Source organism: Heteronotia binoei, chromosome 17 (genome assembly GCF_032191835.1).
Source record: "Heteronotia binoei isolate CCM8104 ecotype False Entrance Well chromosome 17, APGP_CSIRO_Hbin_v1, whole genome shotgun sequence".
NCBI lineage: Eukaryota > Metazoa > Chordata > Lepidosauria > Squamata > Gekkonidae > Heteronotia > Heteronotia binoei.
This window is the reverse complement of record NC_083239.1, coordinates 25600138-25622527: the sequence shown is the minus strand read 5'-3', so window position 1 is coordinate 25622527 and position 22390 is coordinate 25600138. Positions and strand designations below refer to the sequence as shown.

Genomic DNA, 22390 nt, shown 5'->3' with positions numbered 1-22390 from the left:
CTTTTAATTTCATTTCTTCTTTAGAAAAGCTCATTTTAACTGAAAATAGGAGCCAATATAGCTAGCAGCCAGTATAACACTGCTGAGGCTTGCACTGTTAGTTACTATGATTATAAGCTGAAGTTCTCATGTGATGAAAGCAAAGCTCCTAGTGCATATTCTAACATGATTTTGGGGTGACCAAAGTAGGCGGCACATGGGTCTCTGCCCATCATGTATTACAAATGCAATGTGTATTGCTTTTTGAAACTTAAATGAATTCATCTGCCACCATTGAATGGGGTAAATTTAACTTTGCAAATAAACAGCCTGTGGCTTGCATGTTTCTTTTTATGTCATACAACAGAACTCTGGTGCAAACTATATATTAGTTTTGTACTTTTGCCAAAGCCCTGCCCTGGATAGCTGCAGCTAACCTGATACTGGCTAGTATTTGGATGGGAAACCTCCAGGGAATACCAGGGTTGTGACACAGAGATAGACAATGGCCTACCACCTCTGAAGTTTTTTTGCCTTGAAAACCCTACAGGGTCACCATAATTCAGCTGTGACTTGATGGCACTTTCCAGCAACACCGCTTCCACTGAGATCTGCAGAGAGATGCTAAAGTAAAATAATTATTTTTTAAATGCTAGGTGCAGCAATGAAATTTCTAGGCTTCCTGGCACCTGGGATACATTAAACCCTGCTCTGTCTGTTAGATTTTATATTGCCTTATCTCCCAGGAAATTAGGGTGATGTACTTTGTTCTCCTCTCCTCTGTTTTGCCCTCATTACAGAGAGCCCTGTGAAGTAGATTAGGCTAAGTGAGAGTGACTGGCCAGAAGTCACCTAGGGAGCTTTCATGGCTGATTGAAGAACTGAACCTTGGTTCCCCAGCTCCTAGACCAGCACTCTAAACACTAAAGTGTCCAGAATGGCTAGAGGCTATACATTATTGGGGAAAATACTCCTTACCCTCAAGTTTGCAGTCAGTGATAGAAGCTAACATCACAGCTTTGAAGCTCTTCGTGTTAGCTTGCAGCATAAAATAGCTATTAGGCTGTTAGCAGAGTAGCCGCCACATAGAAAGGAGCTCAGAAATAGGGCCACAAGATCTAAAGTGGTTATTTGAACATGTGTGAGTTTGTACATTTGGAATATAGGGTGAGATCCAGCCAGTTTTGTTGCTCACTCTCACTGAATTCATCTTCTTACAATGCCCCTCTCCCCATCCAACATGTCTTTTGTACATGCAGGTCCAAGTGCCATTTTGGGTTGTCAAAGGGGACATTTACTCCCTTTTTCTCACCAGTAGAAGAGCTGCTGGATTCAACCCTTAGAGCATTAGTCAGTGTTTCCTAGATCTGGAACAATGAAGGCATACATTCTTCCTGATTTAAAGTTGGAATGATTCAGTCATACTTGGTGCAAAGAAGTAGCAAACTAAGTGCTGTTAAAAGAGACTGGAAGGAGTCAAGATCAGAGCAATAAGTTCTCATGGATGGACATGCTGCCTTTACAGGAGTTCTTAATAGTTCCATTCATTTATTTCTCATAGCATACAGTTTAGGGATTACTGGTATAAACATGAGTATTTCACTGAATCAGACCAACAAGTTTACTTAGGCGAGCAGATGGCTTCCACACAGATGGCTTCCACACCACACCTTTTTCTGGAGATGCAAAAGGTCCTCATATGTGGAAACTCTGGTATGAGTTACCAGCTCTGGTTCCTTCCTGAAGTTATAAATGTACTGATCTCCTCCAGTAAGGTGAGCATTGACACTGTACAAACCAGTCTTCCCAACACACAGGGAGCCAGTGAGAGGTACATCACCAAACATATCATTTAACATCTGCATGGACTTCAGCATGGATACGTGTCTCATTGGGAAGGTCGACACTGTTTCATCTTTGAAAGCCTTTTGCTCTTGAAAGCAAAAAGAATAAATCATTATTAAATGGTGAATGTCAGCGACTAGTGTGTTGATTTTGTACCTGCTTTGTTTTGTTTTTCAAGCCTAGTTTTGTTTCTTAAATTTTTTTTTAAAAAACCAAAGACTAAGCTGAAAGATGGAACAGAATCTATCGGAGAAAAAACCAGCCATCGCCCAGACTGCAGACTTCGATGTTATGGGTGCCTTAGACTGGAAAGACGGCATTGCCACCTTGCCTGGTAGCAACATACAAGTAAGGAAAAGGCGGTTAGGGTTTAAAAAGCCCCTAACTTAGTAGCATGTTACATTACCAAATATTCTTTTGTCAAGATAGAGAAAAGGCATGCTGTGAAATGTATTGACCTCATGATGTGAATTGTAGCCATGGTAATAAAAGCAAACTGAGAATGGAGTTGCTAGATTTCTAAAAAGTTAATTTTTGCTGACTTTTCCAGATGCATAGTGATTTAGCTGTTTGTTCTTTCCTACCACATATCTGGGGTTTCTGGAGATGAGATGTCAGCTAAGAAGAATAGCTTAACATTCTCTGCATAAAAACAAACTTAGGGTTATGCATTTTCAATCACACAAAGTCACTTTACTTAGGAGAGAAATCCAAGTGGAAGTAATTGTTGAGGCAGAGGATGCTGTTTGTTCTCACTTTGTACTTAGGACTGAATATTCAATTATTAAAAAAAATATTTGGTCAGATATTATCAAATAACTTATAAATATTTAATTTGACAGCAACAAGGATACTTAAATCATCAACAGGTTTTGATGTATGTTAATTGTAATAATTACTTAAGTAACTATTGTGAAATGATGGGTTAGATCCAGAATGTTCAGCTTGCAGAACAACATTTTCCTGCCTCTTCCTGCAGTACATCACACCTTCCCAACCCAAGACTTGTTTTCCTCAAGAGTCAGAGTACCTCCAGTACTGGATGTAGTTGTCAAAATTGGCAATGGGAGGGAGGGTATTTAAGAAAATCACAATTTTTTTGTGCACACAGTTGGAAGAAATGTACTTTGGCTGATGAAAAAAAAGTTTGAAAAAGTGCAGTGAATTACTATAATTCATAATGAAGTTTGGGAAGATTTCTATATAAAATTATGCATGGGGTAGCTGAAGTGGCTAGAGAGGTCTCTCTTTCTCTCTCTTCCTCCCCTCCCCCCCCATGATGCTAAAACTTGCATGCACCCAGTGGATTTGATGGGAGGTAAATGCAGACCACCCAAGTATGTAAACATCATTGCATGCAGTGTAGTTATGGCCCCTAGTTTTGCTGACTTAGATTAGATGTGTTCACACGGGTTGTGTGGATCAGTGATAGTTACCGACAATGACTAAATGGATTTCTTTACGTTCAGAGGCAAAAAAATCTTTCAAGTACCAGTGCTGGGGTTGCGGTTAATCGCAAGAAAAGGATTTGACTTCCACATGCTGCTTATGGGCTTTCCCGTACATTTGGTTGGCCACTGTGTAAAATGGGATGCTGGACTAAATGAATCATTGGTTTGCTTCATGATGGCTGCTCATATATCTTATAAATGTGAATGATTCATTGATCAACTTTTCTTCTTGGTTGCCATCTATACAATGGCATATATGGCTTTGTGGGGTATTGCTGTTTAGCCTTGGTCAGCTGACAGCATTTGATGAATCAGTTCACTTGTGTGCCAGCTCTACTAGACTGCAGAGCAATAGCTATGGATATTTTTTTAGAATGCAATAACTAGAAACAAAACATACTATAAAGCTGGCTGTGCTAGCTTCAAGGCCCTACCCACAAGTTTCATTAAGGTTCTGCGCATACATTTGAATATGTGGAGCTCAGGATTCGAAGCTGGTGACTACCACTAACAGCAGGTGATTGTACAATGAGAATAAAAAGATGAGTGGAATAATCTGTCCTGAAATGCTGAACTGAAGACTGAAATTACAGTGAGCCTACAATGTCATCTATAAAAATAGTTTCAGGTGGTAGCTGTGCTTGTCTGTAGCAGTAGAACAAAATCTGAATTCCAGCTTTCATGAGTCAAAGCTCCCTTCATCTAAGTATGTGACCTAGGTGAACTTTGACTCGTGAAAGCTTATACCCTGGAAAAATTTGTTGGTCTTTTAAAGGTGTTACTGGACTTGAATTTAGTTCTAAATGTCATGGGACAGCCATCACATCAAAGATAGTTTGTTGGAATATCTGTTCTTAAAGGCAGACTGTTTTGTAAGAAGAGCTATGCTCAAGCAAAGGGCCCATCCAGTCCAGAATCCAGGTTACATTCGTAAGACACTTTCCTTGGAGTAAGGCCCATTGAATAACATGGGACTTGCTTCTGCATAGACCTGCTTAGGATTGCCTTCAATGGTCATCCAGGTGCTTTTGGAAAGCTTGAGGATAACAGCTGTCCTCTGCTGTTGTTTCCTGCTATCTGGTATTTAGAGGCATACTGATTTAGAACATGGATGTCTTCTTTGGGAACTAACTTTAGCCCCATCTGCTAATAGGATTTATAGAATCTTATTTACATTAAAATTTGTTCATCACTTTAAAAAGGTCCTCAGACTGTTGGATAATATTAAAGGCTTTTTATAGGCAAGACTCCTTACCATGTGAATAGTGTCTCCTTAGAGGCAGAGTACATTTTTCTCACCCTGATCTTTTCCTCCACTTCACTGATCTGGGTTAGATATTGATAGTTACACTTTATGAGTTGAGACTCTTTAAAACATGAATTAAATTATATCACCTCTTTCTATAGCAGCTAACAATTGGTAATTCTAAAAGTCACTACTCTGTCATGAGAGTAATTTCTGGTCACTGTTGCTTGATCTTTAAATGGTAAGCATAAAAGGAACTATTATCAATACATTGTCGACATGAAATCCTGGCCAATACAATATTTAATATACTTCAGCGTTTAATGTTGTATCATAGCTGCACTGAGATTCACACTGTAACCTTTCTATAGAAAATCTAGCTGTGTGTTTCTAAGGAACACTTGACATTGGCATTTTTCATTCTGTTGTTGTTTTTCTATTTATTAATCAATGTACTTGAAACAGTGTATAATTATTGATAAACAGTCTGGCTTGGCTGCATTTTTGCTCTCACTGAAATAAAAGTGATACCTTGTTGTCATGCAGTTGCCTTGCAAGCCACACAATTATAACAATATTTAGGGTTTTTTGAAGTGTTAAGATTGCTTAAGTGCAACACTGTTGCAAATACTGTTACTTTTCAAGTGTCCTTCAGTCTCTAAGGCTTCAAACATATGTTTATATCTTTCGAAATCTTTTTCTGCCTTCCTTAGCTGCTAAGCCTCTCAGTAACTAAAGAGCTATTTATTTGCTCCTGCATGGATGTGCTGGGGGCATGATTCAATGACAGTGAAGCATTTTGAGGGCTTGTTGATTTCAGCGAAGAGGGCTGCAGTCCTATGTACACTTAACACTGGAGAAAGTTCAGTTGACGGTGGTTTCTAACAAATATGCATAGGATTGAGCTGCACCTCTCCCACACTTAAGTCAGTGATCTTAATGTGCTTAATTTTGATTGAATTGTTCAAAGGAGTTGGAAGTAATAATTTGAATTGTGTCTAATAGTGTATAAGTATCATAAGGAGGCTAGGGGGAAGCATAGAAAGGATGCTACAACAGTAGCTTGCTTTTCTCACTTTAAAGTACATTACATTTTTCAGAGCATCCCAAAAGAGTGCTTCATTTTCTGATTTATATGGGGGATGCTTTCCTTCTAGATAAGTTCTGCATGCATTCTTTTAAAGGATGATGCTGTAGGAATGCAGCAAGAAAAAATCGTGCTAGTTTGGACTACTGGACTGTCATTTTCAAGTTACTGGATGTTATCTTTATTAGGATTTTGATCTTGATTATTTGACTCTAGTCTTACTAACATTACATTTGTAAAGAACCCTGAATGTGTATGTACTTATTCCTTGTTATGCTTGTAAAAGTTTTAATTCATCCCAGTGGTCGCTTTCTACACAAATCCTAAAGTAGATCGATACGCATTTTCATCTTGGTCCATGGTGTCCTGGCAGTTGCTGCTATCAGTGTGTTTAATATTGTTTCTTTGTCAGTCATGCCTTTCAGTCTTAATCTGCCTGTTTTGTTGTTAAGTTTTAAAAAACATTATTGTTCTTTTGAAACCCTGTTTGCAGCCATTGGATGCATGTTTACTTCATGTTCTTATCTCTACCCCCCCCCCCCCGCAGTTTCGTTTAAGTGAGTTTGGAACACTGGAGATCATTACTGAAGCTGAAACAAAAGCTACAAAAAGCCTGTCTGCCTCAGCTATAACTACCAGTTCAGTCCTCCTTAATGCATCTACCTCTTCTGCTTCCAGCATCATAACTGCTCGAAATCCTGACGGTGAGTGAGCCTTAAGATGAGGGGAGGGATATATAATGAAAAAAGAAGATGAGGCTGATGTGTTTGTTTAAATATATATACATATACACACATGTAACTCCAGTACCAATGATATATGATTTTATATGAACTTGTGTTCCATGACATGGATAGGCCTCCCTAGCCTGATCTTGTCAGCTCTTGAAAGCTAAGGAGTGTCAGCCCTGGTTAGTACTTAGATGGGAGACCTCCAAGGAAGTCCAGAGTTGCTACACTGAAGCAGGCAATGGCAAGCCACCTCTGTTTGTCTCTTGCCTTTGAAAACCCTACAGGGTCACAATAAATCAACTATGACTTGACAGCATTAAAAAAGGTTTTGTCCCATAGCTGTGCTGGTTTGACTCTAATAATTTTTCGTTCTCTGATTTTGTAGATAATTCTTCATTTAGTGTTAATACTAGCTGCATTTCATACTGATCTTTAGGGACAGATTCTCTAAGCATTATGGTTAATTAATTAAGACATTACATCTTCCAGGACAACCACTGGTGTACTTAAAAACAACTTTTGATGTCTTCTTTGGTCCATCTTGTGCTGAATTTCATCAAGAAGAGAGCTCATGGGCAAGATAGATTGTTTCTAACGCCCTTGTTGAGGCAGGATTTCTCCTGTTGCCTTAAATAAGATCTATTATTAGCAATCTTCAATTTTTGATAGAAAGAGCTTGTTCCTAAAGATCAGGATTTCTTATGATAATGCTATAGATTGTTATACTTGCACATTATGTACAACATTTATATGGATGCGTGTACATCTAAACAAATCTGGAATGGATGTACCATAGTTTTCAAAGCATCCATATATCTGTGAACCTGTATTTTCTTCACCTGTTTCTCAGGTACTCCCCTACTTTTATAATGGAGATATTATCTCTGTGTCATAGCTTTATTCCAGAGTAGTTTAACCTTGCTGGTGAAGGTAGGAGCACTGTTCTGAGGCGGGTGATGCTCATATTTTGATTTTAAGTAGAGGAAATGTCCTGTATTGACAATTTTTTATTTTTATTATTATTTTTTACCTTCACATTTGTGAGATCACTTTGAAGACAGAAATTCAGTTTAGTGTAGTTTTGACTCTCTTTGTCGTTCTTGCAAGGACTAGCAAGAGATTATTGTTTTCTTCTATGGTATGATTGAATAGTTATGATCCTTGTTCTTCACTCAATCTGAAGAAGATATCAAGAGGATATCGAGACAAGTTTGCACCCAGGATCTTGTAATATTATCTTATATATCACTGTACATGATTGTGGATCCATATTACCGTATTTCAAATAGATCTGATAAGCTAACGTTTAGTTTGGGTTCATACATCACCATATCCTTCCATCTGGCATTTTCACATTCCATGTAACTTTTGTGGATGTTCCTGACTTTTGAGTGTTCTATCCTGGCTCTGCTCTAGTTTCTGAAACAAATTTTAGATTTATGGCTAAACATAAATCTAATAGTAAACTGCTGGGCCCCTGTGTGGCTAGTGAAAAATCACCCAGTGACAAGGTAGAGCTCTCTGTATTCTCCAGAGATTCTTCAGTTATGCAGAAAAATGTGACTCTATAAATTAACAAAAAGAATGAATTCCCTTATAAAACATCCCAATGAGGACTAAATATGCTCTAGAAGAGATGGATTGTTGAGATCAGCTAAGCATTAGGTAGAGGAAATTATGAGAATGGAGAGGAATTATTCCCCTGCTATGATTTTTCATGGGATTCTAAGTTGCAGAGAGAGAATACAGAACTTAGAGGTGTATAAGGCACGCAAAAATGAGCACAGTTTTTTGTATAAAATCACAGTTATTTGTTTAAATTTACAATGCCTGAATTATTATAATTGGAAAGCTGGTTTTTTTTAAAGTGAGCTATTAGGTTTTATCGTACTTGAAAAACTTTAATATTATGTAAGACAGTTAATAAGTGCATGTATATGGTTTTCATCTTCTGTTTAAATCACTCTTTTCTTTTTTGAATGCAGTCTTAGGAGATATTTCTGTTTAATGATATGCTTAGAAAAATATATTTTATGCCAGAATAAATGTGTTCAACAAGACTGTTGTTTTTGCTGCAGCTAATCCCCCTGCCATTTGTTATTGATGGACATGTCACTTCCATGGTATAGACCTCTACAGCCATTATCCTTTTTTATAAAATCCCAAATGTCATATTTTTATAACCACCAAAGTTATGGGGCATTGTGGAGAAAGTACTGCTAACTGGACATTTTAGTGCCTTTGTGAATAAAAAGTGTCTTTGCAATTAAACTATCATAGAGGCTTCAGATGTTTGTGCCTCATATGAGAATTATGTGGTGATTAACTCCCTTGCAGAAGTTCATGAGGTTCTGTTAATGGGAGATAACATAAAATGTGCTCCCGTGTACTTTAGTGTTGAATTAATTGCTAATCCCCTCCCCCTTTTTTTTTGCAGCATCCCTAGAAAACATTCCCAGATCTGAGTTCCATACTTGTGCAAGTCTCAATTGTTCTGGGCAAATGGATGGCTTTGAGAATCCCCGTTCTTGCCCTCAGGAGCATAAAGACAGGTGACAACCTTGTTCTTCTTTCTTCTGCTTCTTGTTTTTGATTGAAATGTATTTTGTTGCATGTCAGATACCATATTAGCATCTGACAAATGTTTTGCCAGGGGCACCCATGGGTATTTTTTCTCTGGAATATTTTTCTATGTGTCGCTGCAGCCCAAACTATACTGATTGAACCACCTTTAAATTTGAAGAGAATTCAGACTTCACATACTTGTTCCCCAACCTCACTGTGAATTTTTCTGTGGGAGATTATTACTGAAAAATTGTCTTCAGTTCTGACATCCATATTTTTAAAAGGGGTATTGGAAAACTGAAATGAGGGTACGAGCAGTAACTATGCAATGGAATGGCTTTTGCAAATGGATATCAATTTTCTCTGTCTACTAAAAGAAAATATCCAAGAGACTGCTGGGTAACAGCATCTAAATATTCTCATAAAGGAATAAGAGGATTCAGAGTAAAAGTTGGGTTCACATTTTTGAAAGGGGTGAAGTAATTTTCCCCATCAGCAGTGGGAAGCCAGAGGCTGAGCTCAGGAGCTCAGGTTCAGTGTGACTTTCAGAATTAATTCTGCATGCTTTCTCCACATCTTCAGAAGGAACATCACCATAGTTCCAGATCACCATAATGCTATGAAAAGAGCACTCTAGTTGTCTGAATTATCAGATTACCCAAATATTTTAAAGGCTGCTTAAGTAAACAATACGCTAAAAATATTTCCTCTAACTTCCAACTACATACGGTGTGTGTTGCCATCTTAAATGTTTCCCCACAGTGCCTTTCATACTCTTAAATTACGGTACTCAATGAAATGTTGAGGCTGCCCTTGTAAATTGGGAGGGAAGATAGCAAACCTAAGAAACTGAAGACAGAACGTGAGGCTTTTCACTCAAATAGGGAGTGTGTATTCCTGTCTGCTTCATACAACCTTTACTTTGACACCTGGTCCCAGCCAAAAAATGAATATGTTTTCAGTTTCTCTGTGAAAACACACATGAATAGAAGCTATCAAATGGGAAGTGACAAGGAAAAAATTGGACTAGCGGGTCATAAGACTGAAGCATAAGTAGGGCAAATTGTATTACAAAAAAAGTAATGGGATTGTCTTAAGAAAAATGGGAAAAAAATATCCCTTACTTTTTCAGCAGCTTATATTGAATGAAAACACAAGTGTTCTTTAACCTTTACAATGCATGTTTCCCCTTCTCACTTCAGTATTAAGCATTTTGCTCCTATTCCAAGGAAAGTTTGACACACATCCTCAAGGCAGTTTGCATTACTGTGTGACTGACCTGCACTGTACAGGAGGACATTCTTGTACATAATTGGTTTAAAGTCTATTAATTGCTAATTAGGGAGCCAGTGAATAATAGTTGTCTAAATTGCAGTGCCATCAAATTTCTTCAGAGGGGCACCTGAAGTACCATTGTTTGTACTGAACCAATTCTGGAGATGAAATAAGGACATTCCTCCTGTTAACCCTGCTTACCCCCAACACATGCCCTTTTTGAAAGCATTGAACCCAGACTCCTTTCTCATCCATGACCAAGCATAGATGCTTTCCATGAAGGCTGTCATATATGGACCAGAACCAGTGGGTTGAAATTAAATCAAGAGTTTCCAGCTCAACATTACGAAGAACTTCCTGACCATTAGAGCGGTTCCTCAGTGGAACAGGCTTCCTCAGGAGGTGGTGGGCTCTCCTTCCTTGGAGGTTTTTAAACAGAGGCTAGATGGCCATCTGACAGCAATGAAGATCCTGTGAATTTAGGGGGAGGTATTTAGGGGGTTGGACTAGATGACCCTGGAGGTCCCTTCCAACTCTGTGATTCTATGATTTATTCTATCTGTTGGTAGAGTTTCTAAGTGCTCCCCACCTGACTATGGAAATCAGACAAGTAGCGGCCAAGTGTATGAAACTGAGAGACCCTCGAAGCGTCTACGACGGAAGAGGAAGTTGCTTTTGGATTCTGACGATGAGGAAGAAAATGCAGATGATGAGGAGGTAATGGATGACCCCATAGACAAGAGGCTACATTCAGTGACTGAACACAGCTGTGTGCCAGCTAGTAGGCTTTTTAAATTAGGCAGACAGTGTAATTTTGCAGTCAAAGAATGCTTTGAAGTTGATCATTTTAAATGGCTGATTTATAGGTGTGAGTACGTGCACACACATGCTAAATGACTAGTTATGTATTTGAGATGTTTAATTTTTTTGCAAATTTTAAAATTTAAAATATTTTTAATTTACTTCCCTGTTGTTTTTTTTTAAATTTGACCTGTGGGTTGTAGTAAAGTACAGAAGGTAAAACAGTATTTACAATTTTTTAAAAATTCATAAATGACCCCAATACACCAACAACATCAGGAAACCAGCAGTTCAAGGACCCACTCAAGATGCTAATAAATAACCAGTAATCACCCAATGTCAAATGCCTCCTCTTCAAGAGACCTATTTTGCATAATACACCAAGAGAAAGTGCCCTATGAACTTCCTCTGAGAGGCAGTTCCAAAGGCTTGAAGTCCGCAAAGGACAGCGTTCTAGCGAGGAACTCTTCAGATTGTGATCAGAAGGACTGCTGGAGCAGCTATTGTGAAGCCTTTAGTTAGAGGATGCTTGATGCATAGAGAGGTGGGTAGTTGATACCAGGAGAAGTAGCTCTTCAAGAAGAATTGCTGAAGGACGTTAAAGGTAAGCATCAATACACTGAATTGATCCCCAAAACAATTTGTGAGGCAGTGCAGTTGTTGCAAACATCAAATGTGCAGGGCAAATGTGAGAGACAGTTTGGTGTAGTGGTTAAGTGTGCAAACTTTTATCTGGGAGAACCGGGTTTGATTCCCCACTCCTCCACTTGCAGCTGCTGGAATGGCCTTGGGTCAGCCATAGCTCTCTCTTGCAGTGCTGTCCTTGAAAGGGCAGCTTCTGGGAGAGCTCTCTCAGCCCCACCCACCTCACAGGGTGTCCGTTGTGGGGGGAGAAGGTAAAGGAGATTGTGAGCCACTCTGAGATTTGGAGTGGGGGGTGGGGTATAAATCCAGTACCATCATTTCACCCATCTAGAGATGGACAGCTGCATTCAGTACTAATTGGAATTTCCACAGTACCTTCCAGGGCAGTCCCTTGTATGGCATGATACAATTATTTCAGGTTCCCAGTGGCTGGCAGCCATAAGAATGACATAAAAGTATCAAACAAGCTAATATAATCAAAGATTAAATAAAAAAGATTTTTTAAAAAAAATATTAAATCAATATTGTCCACTGAAAACCAGAACCTCTACAGAGTCAGAAAGTGCCTAAAATTTCTTAAATAGGTACCAGAATGTCAGTGGATGCCTGGCAGATGTGCCTGGGTATTATCAGGGACCTCAACCAACAAGACCCTGTCTCTTATTAGCCATCCAGTTTTAAAGATGGGAATATCTGAGGCATAGCCTCAGTAGATGATCTTAAAGCCCTTGAGATATCCTGGTCCCCCCTTATGTTGAGCATATATTGTTGCTGACCTGTGAGGGCCTACTTTTGCTGTAATACATAATGCTTTGTAAAGTAGCAGGCTGAATCCTTCAGAATGCTGTTTGAAGTGAAAGCATATTAGTTAAGTCCAGAGTCTATGAAGAGGGAAACAGGAAGGTCTGTATATGTTTGCTTACAGTTTTTAAATATATCTTTGTGTCTAGGAAAAGAAACTGAATCTGAAAAGCCGTAAAAGTGCTAAACCAATTAAGCAAGGTAAGCTGAAGCACCTTGGATTTGTTACTACTTAATGTTCAACAGCTGCTACAAAATGGATAGTTTTGCAATGAAGAAGGCCCGGATGATAGATAATATATATCCCAATATATTCAGGCTTGAAAAATTAATGGTTAGGAATGATATTCCACCAACTGTCAAATGGAATAGCCAAGTAGGCCAAAACTTGTCTGGCTTCAGCAGGCTGTGTTCCCTTCTATGAGCATCAAACTATATATGGATGATAAACATTAAATTCAGGAATGGAAAGATGCTTTTATAGACCATAAGGCTGGAAATATTTTATGAGCTCTTGGTGGGAATCATCTTAGGTTAGATCACTGCCTCCTCAAGTATTTATTCTTTGTATTGATTTATGGATTCATAGACCATTCATTCTTCACAATCTTCTGGTTGCCATTTATCTTTGCCTTCACATGTCTATGTTTGCCCAGTTTTCAGAATATTTTCAAGGACTAATGGGGCTCGCTGTTTTGTATTGGGCATCCAAGATCTATTTCGTCAGTTTGCAAATTTCAGCTACTTAGAAGTGTGAAAAAAAACCCTGCAAAAATATACACAACTTAAGTTTTCTGATTCTTCTTTTTAAGTAACAGATGGTTTTGATTGTTTCACTAGTTCTCTTACCAAGTATTTAGTTAGGGGGAAATGGTAGCATTTGAGATATTGAACAGTTCATGAAACTTGCTGTTCCCCTATTATAAATGTGAAAGATAGTCCATCAAATGCAAGTGAATTTTTTAAAAACAAGCAAACATTTATTTATTTATCTGAAACATTTATCAGCTGCCTTTCTCCCTTGCGGAACTCAAGATGGCTTACAATGTTAATAAAATGATAAAAACAATTATAAAGTGCATAAAAGACACATTAAAAACTGTAGTTAGAACTTTTGATAGTAAAAGCTAAATCAATCCAAACGCATTTCTGAACGAAGCTGTCTACATCTGCATCCTGAAGATTAACAATGAGTGGGCCAGGTGTACCTCCCCGGGGAGGTAGTTCCATAATTGCAGGGCTACCACAGAAAAAGCTTTCTCCTTCAGTCATCCAAAATGGTTAGGTCACACCTCTCTCTCCAGGCAGGGCTATGCAAATTTGTATAGACTGTATTGGCTCAGAGCGAGGCTGGCCCTCCAGTTTTGATAGCTATGCTGCTCCAGCAGGACACTTGAACCTAGCACTGCTTCCTTGGAGACTCTTGACTTATTGGTATGGAAGATGGAAAAGCTTTGAAGAAGAGCCTTGTCATCACTAGTCTTAAAACAAAAAAAGTGACCATTAAGCCTCTCTTGCCTGAAGTTCCAGGCACCAGAGACTGACTAACAGCAGGTAGCTTTTTAGTGGCACAAACCACCATCAGTGTTGGGAGTTCCAAAGCTTCCGATCGTTCCACAACTGCTCTCCCCCACCCCCTGCCCACTACACAGGAAATGCCTGGCTGAGATCTACCAGGTCCAAGCCTAGACCCACTCTCTTGGAGTATCTTACCTTTTTGGTATGGAAGATGGAAAGACCTTGAAGAAGGGCCCCATTGCCAGTCTTAAGAAAGAATGGGGAGGCAGTTGAGACTGACCGGTGTTGGATGGATCTGCAGCAGTGTGAGTTGCTGTTGGAGCTGGCAGACCCAAGGGTTTGGGTCATTCTGCAGCGGGTCCCTATGCTGAAAAAGCCTGGCAGAGATCTGTTAGTTCCAAACAACCACGAGGAGATTGCAGAAGGTGGTCCATCCCATGCAGACTCAGTGGTTTCCAGGCCTGCAGGGAATGAGAGGAGTGGAGCTAAAGGTGAGACCCACCCCCAAGTTACATGGTGCAATGGGATAAGAACCTCCAACACAAACAAGGAGGTGATCCAAGCAGAGGCAGTAGTGTAGCAGAGGAGTTTCTTCTCCCTGAAGCCTCTCTGAGGCCTTTCCCAGTGGCTTCTGCAATCGGGTGGCTGCTTAGTTTTTTTCCACATTTTTTCTGCCTTTTCTCTGCAGACTGGAGGATGCAATATAATACAAAGGTAGGATAAAACAGAAAGAAGCAAAGGAACAAAAAACAAATCTGTGTCCTAAGACGCTACAAATACATTTGTATCATGATTGAATACATAATCACATACACCATTGCCACATTTCTGATTAAACCAAATGAAAGTATACTAAGACTCCTATTTATAAACAATGCAGTCTTGAAAATGAAAGTTCAAACATGTAGCTCATGAAATGGAGGGTCCGTTCCAGGAAGAAAGTTGTAGATTAATATGAAATATAGTGCACAATGTGACTTCTGGTTAAGTGCAACATTTCAGGATTAAACCCTTCAGGAAATAATGTCTAAAGAAAAGAAAAATAACACACTATGCATAAAACAATACAACACACCTACACTACCCCAATATACAATCACTCACCAATCCAAATACTAGTGTTACTCATTGAGGTCCTGATTACAAAATTCCAACTGGCAAAAGCTGGCATTACTCAAATACCTCCCCTAAACATTGTTATTTACAACAAGAATAAATATACTCCATTACAATTACAAATTTCCTTAACCATACACAACTGGATGAATGCCATAGCTTTCATAAAGTGACAGGATCATTATAAAGTTCAAATAGTCAACCTAAATAAATGATGATCGAAGTTGAATTAAGTCCTTCTGGATGGATGTGTCCCAATTTACGAATCTCCATTGTGCTTCTTTTTGTAACAAAAGACAACGTGTTTCAATCCATGAATAACAATGTGGTTCAAGATGTTCTAACATGAGAAATCTAAAATCATCACATTTATTATTCATATTTACAAAATGTTGAGTTAATGGTGCATCATAATTTTTACAGTGTATTCTCGACTTATGTTCAGCCATACATACCCTAATAGAATGCATACTGGATCCCACATACTACCTTAATTTACATACCTCAATTAAGTACACAGATCTTTTAGTTGAACAACACGTGTATTGATTTAAATGGGTACTGATGTCGCCTATTTTTACAAAATCTGTCTCCCACACAAGGGGGCAAACAGAACAAGATCTGCATTTAATAGGAAAATTATTGTGTTTTGGGGGAAGTTGATCAGCTCCCTAGATCAGTTGATTGGTTAAAATCTGAAGTTGATCAGTTAAAATCTGTGCATGCTTCATCTGGTAGAAAGGTATACTACCAAGTGGTGGGACAAGATAAAAATGAGGATCTCACTCAGGTTGTAGCTTGGGGATATAACCAGTTTGGATGACTTCCCCTACTGAAGGAGAACAAGCCATTGGAACTTACCTGAAGGTTTCTTCTCTTCAGTGGAGTGAAGTCATCCACACCTCATTGGGTGGGGGGGAGAAGCCTAGTCAGCCACAATATCTGTCATGGAGTTACTATATGAAGACTGGAGGCCTCACTCTGAGCCAATTCAGTCCACGCTGATTTGTGAGCCCCACCTGGAGCAAGAGGAGACATGATCTAACTAGCTTGGATGACTTCGCCCCACTGAAGAGAAGAAACCTTCAGGTAAGTTCCAATGTTTTGCTGTCTTGTGTACCCACCAAATGAGTATCTTTAAGTGGTGGGACAGTCAGGATGGCATCTCTCCACAATTTTAATTCTCAGGCAGGAATGTATGAGAGAAGATGGTCCTTGAGATACCCTGGTCCCAAATCATGCAGGTTGTGAGTGTTTCATCATGTTCTGCTTAACTGCCACTCATAAACCTGAACTTTTTCATTCTGTCTTTAATTATTTAGTTATTCCTGGAAAGAAGTATGTGTGGAACTGGATTTCCTACTTAGAAGAAGAACGGATGGTGGCCGCACCACTTAAACTATTCAAAGAGGTTTGCAGTTTCTTAAATTTATGCTATTATATTTATACTATTAATTCATTCATTCAAATGCAGCATCAAAGATTTAATTTGCTTCTGCCATTCTAGCACGTTAATTTTTTTTAAAAATGAAAGGAACAGTGCAAGTAGTCATATCCTAACCCTCCCAGAGATCCTGCAACTTAGAAGAACTAGAAGGAAGAGCCAGGCAGGTGTGGCCCTCTGTGTTTTGATACTGCAATATAGCAAAGCACCCAGAGCTATATATTATATAATACTATATAATAATATTATATAGTATATCTTATGTAATATAATATTGTATATAATAATACATTATACTGTATAATAATATAAGCGGTGGCATTTCTCAGCGAATGAAGGGAAGGCATTTAACCTTCCCTTCACTTGCCGAGATGTACCACCTCTGCATAGTGACTCAGGGAGGGAAGGGAAGGTATTTAAAGTTCCCTTTAAATGGCTTTTGAAAAGCCAAACCATGAGTGAGGAATCTGGAAGTGGCATGAGTTGACCTGGAAGGTGGGTAAACTTGTGCCACTTCGGATACTGAAGGTAAGCCCAAATAAAAGCCGAATGATATTAGCTTTTATTTGGGTTCAGCTAGATAGGTAGCCAAATTAGATCAGAAAATCTGATTCAGCTGAATAAATACCCCAAAACTACCAATAGTATTTTGAGGGTATTTATTTGGCTCAGTATATACCATGCACATACCCCTAGCCCTGACTTAGCCAGTCCAGGATATGCCAGTCTCATCAGATCTCAAAAGCTATGCAGAGTTAGCCCTCATTAGTAGTTGGGTGGGAGACCTCCATGAAAGTCCACAGTTGCTTTGTAGAGGTTGACAATGGCAAATCATCTCTGTTTGTGACTCTTGCCTTGAAAATCCTATGGGTTTGCCATAAGACAGATGCGACTTGAGAGCAAAAAAAGAAGAAAAACCCACAAAAATATTGTAGCCTGTAAAACAACCAGTACGCCTGTTCCTTGGATAATTATCGGCATTGGTAATAAGATAGGAACCCTATGTCTTAATTCAGTCCAGGAGGATGCAAAGAATAAACAGAAATAAGCCTGAATAGGTGACTCACGAAAGCACATACCCTACCATAAACATTTTTAGTCTAAGATGCTACTGGACTTTTACTCTTTCTACTGCTATTAGAAACTACAACATTCAAAAACTAGTGAGGTGGGGAATATTTTAACCTTCCAGGACATTCAGTTGTCCTAAGAATAGCAGTTCTCTTGGCATCTGAAATCACTTCACTCTCTGAGATAAGGACACATTCTAGCTGTATCTGAAAAGTGAGCAGTGATTCATAAAAGCTCATGCCCTGCCACAAATTGTGTTAGTTGTTAAGGAGCTACTGGACTCTTGCTCACTTACACTAATAAGGAATGGAAGCTGTGCTCTTAGGTTTCTTCCTGTTCCCATCTGTTAGAACTGGAAATGGGGATCTCTCCAAGTGCCATAGGACTCCATCCATCTCTCTCCCTCCCCGCTCTCTTTGAAGAAGTGTGCAGGCACCCAAAAGTTTATACCTGTTGGTCTTCTTGAAAGTGCTAAGGGACTCTTTTGTGTGCATTTTTTACAGTGTAAAATAACATTCCCCTCCTTTCCCCTGCAGTTGCAGTCCTTTCCACAAAATAAGAATGGATTTAAAGTTGGAATGAAGTTAGAGGGTCTGGATCCTGAACATCCATCTTTATTTTGTGTCCTTTCTGTTGCTGAGGTATTTGTCTGTTTTCTAGAATGGGGCAGGAGAAATTGACAAGTAGTAGAAAGATGTAAGAATTGTCCTTAAACCAATATATTGAAACCATGTTATAATACATAGTTCATTTCTTTTTTAGTTAAATATGTTTTTTCTCTGAAATATTTTTTAAAATTTGTTTGTGCTGCCATTTTGATTAAAGAAATCAAAAGTCAAAGCTTGAAAAAAGTATTAGCAGTCTGAAAGATAATTGACAGGTAGGCCAGACAATCTAGAAAAATCTTTGTCTCCCTCCCCCGCCCCCCCCCTCCGTGTCTTTGCTGGGTATGTATCTGAGTTAATTTTGGCAGCTAATCCTTTAATGGTCTATGTAAAACAAAATTCATAGTGGGGTAATTATCTATTTCATTGTGATTCTGGACATCGCAAGCAGTGCCTGACTTACTGAGAGATCGATTGCAGGGGCACATCAATCTGGATTTGCTGGTCCCATCTATGGATAGGTGTATTATTTCTCTTAAAATATATCCTTCATTGTTCAGGATTTATTTTTGGAAGAAAAAGACTTGGTCTAGTATAAGCAGAAATGTCAAATCTAGCCATTTTTCAAAGCAGATAGCACAAAAGAGGATAAACTTGTATTGCCTCACATTTACAGATACAAGGGTACAGGATGCGATTGCATTTTGATGGCTATTCTGAGTGTTATGACTTCTGGGTTAATGCTGATTCTCCAGACATCCACCCTGTGGGCTGGTGTGAAAAAACAGGCCACAAACTGCTTCCTCCTAAAGGTACATGGATTGGGTGTTGTTTGTTTATGGTGTGTTTGATTATCAGCATCTCTGGATACAAGGACCCTCCTTAATGAGAGAGCATTTCCTATTAAATCCACCCTACTTTAACTGCTTAAAATGGGAAGAAATAACAAAAATCAGAATCTTTGGTCATTCCACACAAGTGGAAAGAGATAACACGTTAGAAATGTACCATGTGTCTGCTTCTGTCCTGTAACATGTCAAGCAGCTAAATATTTTCTTTCATGCTGAAAATACACTGCTGAGTAGTGGTTTTCTGGTGCATGTATAATCACAAAAAAGCTGCAATAACCAATAGAGGGAACCTGTTAATTTCTTAATATGCATCAATTATTACTGTCATTTTCCAAGCACGTTTAGAGAGCCCTAGAATAGGTAAAACTAGGTGAGTTTATTTTGCTAGGGTCAAGCACTAGCAGTACAGTCCTATGTAGAATTACTCCAGTCTAAGGACACTTACTCCATTTAAGGCAGTGGGTTTAAGACCGGTGTAACTCTGCACAGAATTGCTGTGCAAGAAGCATTAAAATAATATGCTTTTTAAGTAATGTATTAAGTGCTTTCTCTTGCTATTATTCTAATTACCAGAGGTTTCTGACATTTCAAATTAATGACTAAGAGCTCCAATAATGTATTTAAAAAACAGGAGAAAGTGAGAAGTCTGTGAGCTGAAGGCTTGCACGCCTGCCGCTTCCACAAGGACTTCAATCATGCAAAGTTCAAATTCTTCCCACATAATTTCTATTTCTCAAAAGCCAGTTTGAGTACAGCAGATCCCTGTATCAAACAATGCTTTTATCTACCAATCTATCTCTAGGTTACAAGGAAGGGGAATTTAATTGGGCTTCGTATTTGAAGAATGGCAAAGCTCAGGCTGCCCCCAAAACTCTTTTCAAGGCACTCAGCACAGTAAGTCATAATACTGATTTTGATGTCTTTTACGCTTGTTGTTCAAGCCCTTTATTTAAAGCTTTATCCCGGGTAGCATTGTTCCCTTTTTCAGCTGCTTAGAACAGGAGCTAATCTATGAAACAAGATGGGGAGGAGAACAGACCAGGTGGAAACCTATTTAGTTGCTCACATCATAGTTAGTATGCAGAGTTTATTTCCAAACAGACCAGTAAGCATCAGGATTCACAAGGTGGCAAATAAAAGGGCTAGTTGTGCATAACACCCAGCTTAGCTCATTCCCTGGCTTGAAAACATGTGGCAAAACTCATGCCTACCTTAAATTGTGTTATTTCTCTGCCTGTATCTTCAGAGTTGTGTTTTAAATGGCTCTAGTTTACTTCTCGTTCCACTCTGTCAAGTAGCCTGGCTTGTACATTTGCGTAGCATCTTATCCAATCTGTACCCTGGTAATGGTTGTCAATTCCTGTTGATTTCAATTAATTAGAAGACAGGCTTATAACGCTTCCATGCAGAGCAGTCCTGTGGAGAAAGTAACATCTGACTCAGAATGTCCATGAATACAAAAGCCACTCTCTGGTTCTGATTTACATGGGGCAGCCCGTTTTTTCCCTACCTCTGGACTCATGTGGGTTGTTGCCAGAGGCAGCCATTCTGTTCATAGACACCCAAGGGCAGTTACTGCTTCCTGCATGTGTCTGTGTCTGCAGGGACCCCTCTGGGTGGAAAATTTAAAAAAAAAAATTGAAATTTCAGTCACTGCAGTCTTTTCCAGTTAATGAGAGGCCTGTGCTATATTATAGCTGGCTTTCCTAAACATATGCCAAAAGCTTACTTTTTTCCATAATGCAGTTTTCATAATATTCAGCTTCTAAAGTGAAAGGTGGCAATATTTGTGGTTTTTCTGTCTAAATGTTACTGTTGATCCAGTTTGCCAGTACATATTTATATAGATATATATATCCTCATGTAACTGCAATGTGAGGGGTTTTTTTGTTTGCCTAACCTAGAAGACTATATTTGAAAGCATAATTGAAAACTATATTTGAAAGTATAATCGTGAATGACAAACATTTCCCCCATTATTTTTTATCTCCAGCCAATCACGCCTTCTGGTTTTCGAATGGGAATGAAATTAGAAGCAGTAGACAAAAAGAATCCTTCCCTAATGTGCGTAGCGACCATTACTGACATGGTGGATAATCGACTGCTAATTCACTTTGACAACTGGGATGAAAGCTATGATTATTGGTAGGAAATGATGTCCAGTATATATCCAGACAGAGTGATTCTTGGGAGGAAATAATGTCCACAAAGCCTACAGGGTAGTTTGGAATCAGAATGGGAATTCAGAGCCAGACTCTAATTCTATTTTTAAATCTTCTGCATCTTTGAGGGCTAGAAGCATGACTGGAAGCATGACACTCTAAGAATCCCAGGATGTCACATAATGCTTCATGTATCAGATTCCAAACTTGTTTGGAAAGGCCCTGCCTGCACATTAGCGAGTCATAATTATTGATGTCCAGAAGCACCTGATATACTTTCTGTTGGCCAAATCCAAATGTGTCTCAGAGAACTGGTTTGCCCAAAGAGTACATCTCTTTACAGGAGGTTGTGGCTCAGTGGCAGAGCATCTGCTTGGCATGCAGGACGTCCCAGGTTCAATCCCCGGCAGTAGGTGATCTGGAAGACCTCTGCCTGGTCATTGGCCAGCTTGGAGAAGGCATTTGTCTCTTTAAATCACTTCTCCAAGCCAAGCCACCCAGTGGTTTGGAGAATACATTTAAAATTGCTTTCTTTCCACCTCTTCTCCCCCCCCCCCCACATTTATTTGTTTTCCTCCCTCCCTCCCTTATTTTGCAGCTCTCAAACATCTGATGTTCAGATCTTGTGGCTCAAACGTCTGATGTTTATTCTATATGGCTCTTACGTTAAGCGAGTTTGGCCACCCCTGGAGTACTGACTTTGATGGACCAAGGGTCTGAGTCAGTGTGAGGCAGTTTCATGTGTGGGGTCTGACATTCTCTTCATAGCATTTCATCATGTGGCTAAAGAGAAAAAAATGTGCCAATAACATCATTGAATAGATGCCTAAGAGAATGCACATCTAACATAGATTTCCCAATGTTTCCTACTCCATAGGAAACATGCCAAAGTCAACAACACTTCATTTATTCTCTGTGTGTTGCACAAATGCAACAGCAGTGGACATCTGAAAGGGAACAACCTGGCCTGGGCCTTGGTGTCTATTTTTGTCAGTTATTACAAACTGGTCTTAGCCACCTTAGCTGATGTAACATTTGGGCATGGGGGTCCTTCTGCAGCAGGTACTAGCTGCACGCAGTTCTTATCTCCCTGGACTGCATGGCTATATTTGTTAAAGGGACATTCTCCTGCTTCAGGGGACTATGGAATGTTAGAAATTATCATAGAAGTTCCTTCTGACCAAAGTTAGGATGGTC

General features: G+C 39.2%; 1 protein-coding gene across 2 annotated transcripts in view; it reads left to right on the top strand.

The window, feature by feature from the left end:
* The window catches only part of LOC132586423 (lethal(3)malignant brain tumor-like protein 4), a 101146-nt gene that overhangs the window by 29546 nt on the left and 49210 nt on the right, over nucleotides 1–22390 (top strand). The window contains exons 2-11 of one of the 2 annotated variants that reach the window (XM_060258505.1): nucleotides 2043–2172; nucleotides 6156–6312; nucleotides 8777–8891; nucleotides 10749–10896; nucleotides 12576–12627; nucleotides 16383–16471; nucleotides 18112–18216; nucleotides 18857–18992; nucleotides 19834–19925; nucleotides 21025–21176. In XM_060258505.1, coding sequence (XP_060114488.1) covers nucleotides 2056–2172; nucleotides 6156–6312; nucleotides 8777–8891; nucleotides 10749–10896; nucleotides 12576–12627; nucleotides 16383–16471; nucleotides 18112–18216; nucleotides 18857–18992; nucleotides 19834–19925; nucleotides 21025–21176 — 1163 coding nt within the window. In that variant the 5' untranslated portion in view covers nucleotides 2043–2055. The remainder of the gene's footprint in view (nucleotides 1–2042; nucleotides 2173–6155; nucleotides 6313–8776; nucleotides 8892–10748; nucleotides 10897–12575; nucleotides 12628–16382; nucleotides 16472–18111; nucleotides 18217–18856; nucleotides 18993–19833; nucleotides 19926–21024; nucleotides 21177–22390) is intronic. The other variant, XM_060258506.1, reaches the window with a different exon arrangement.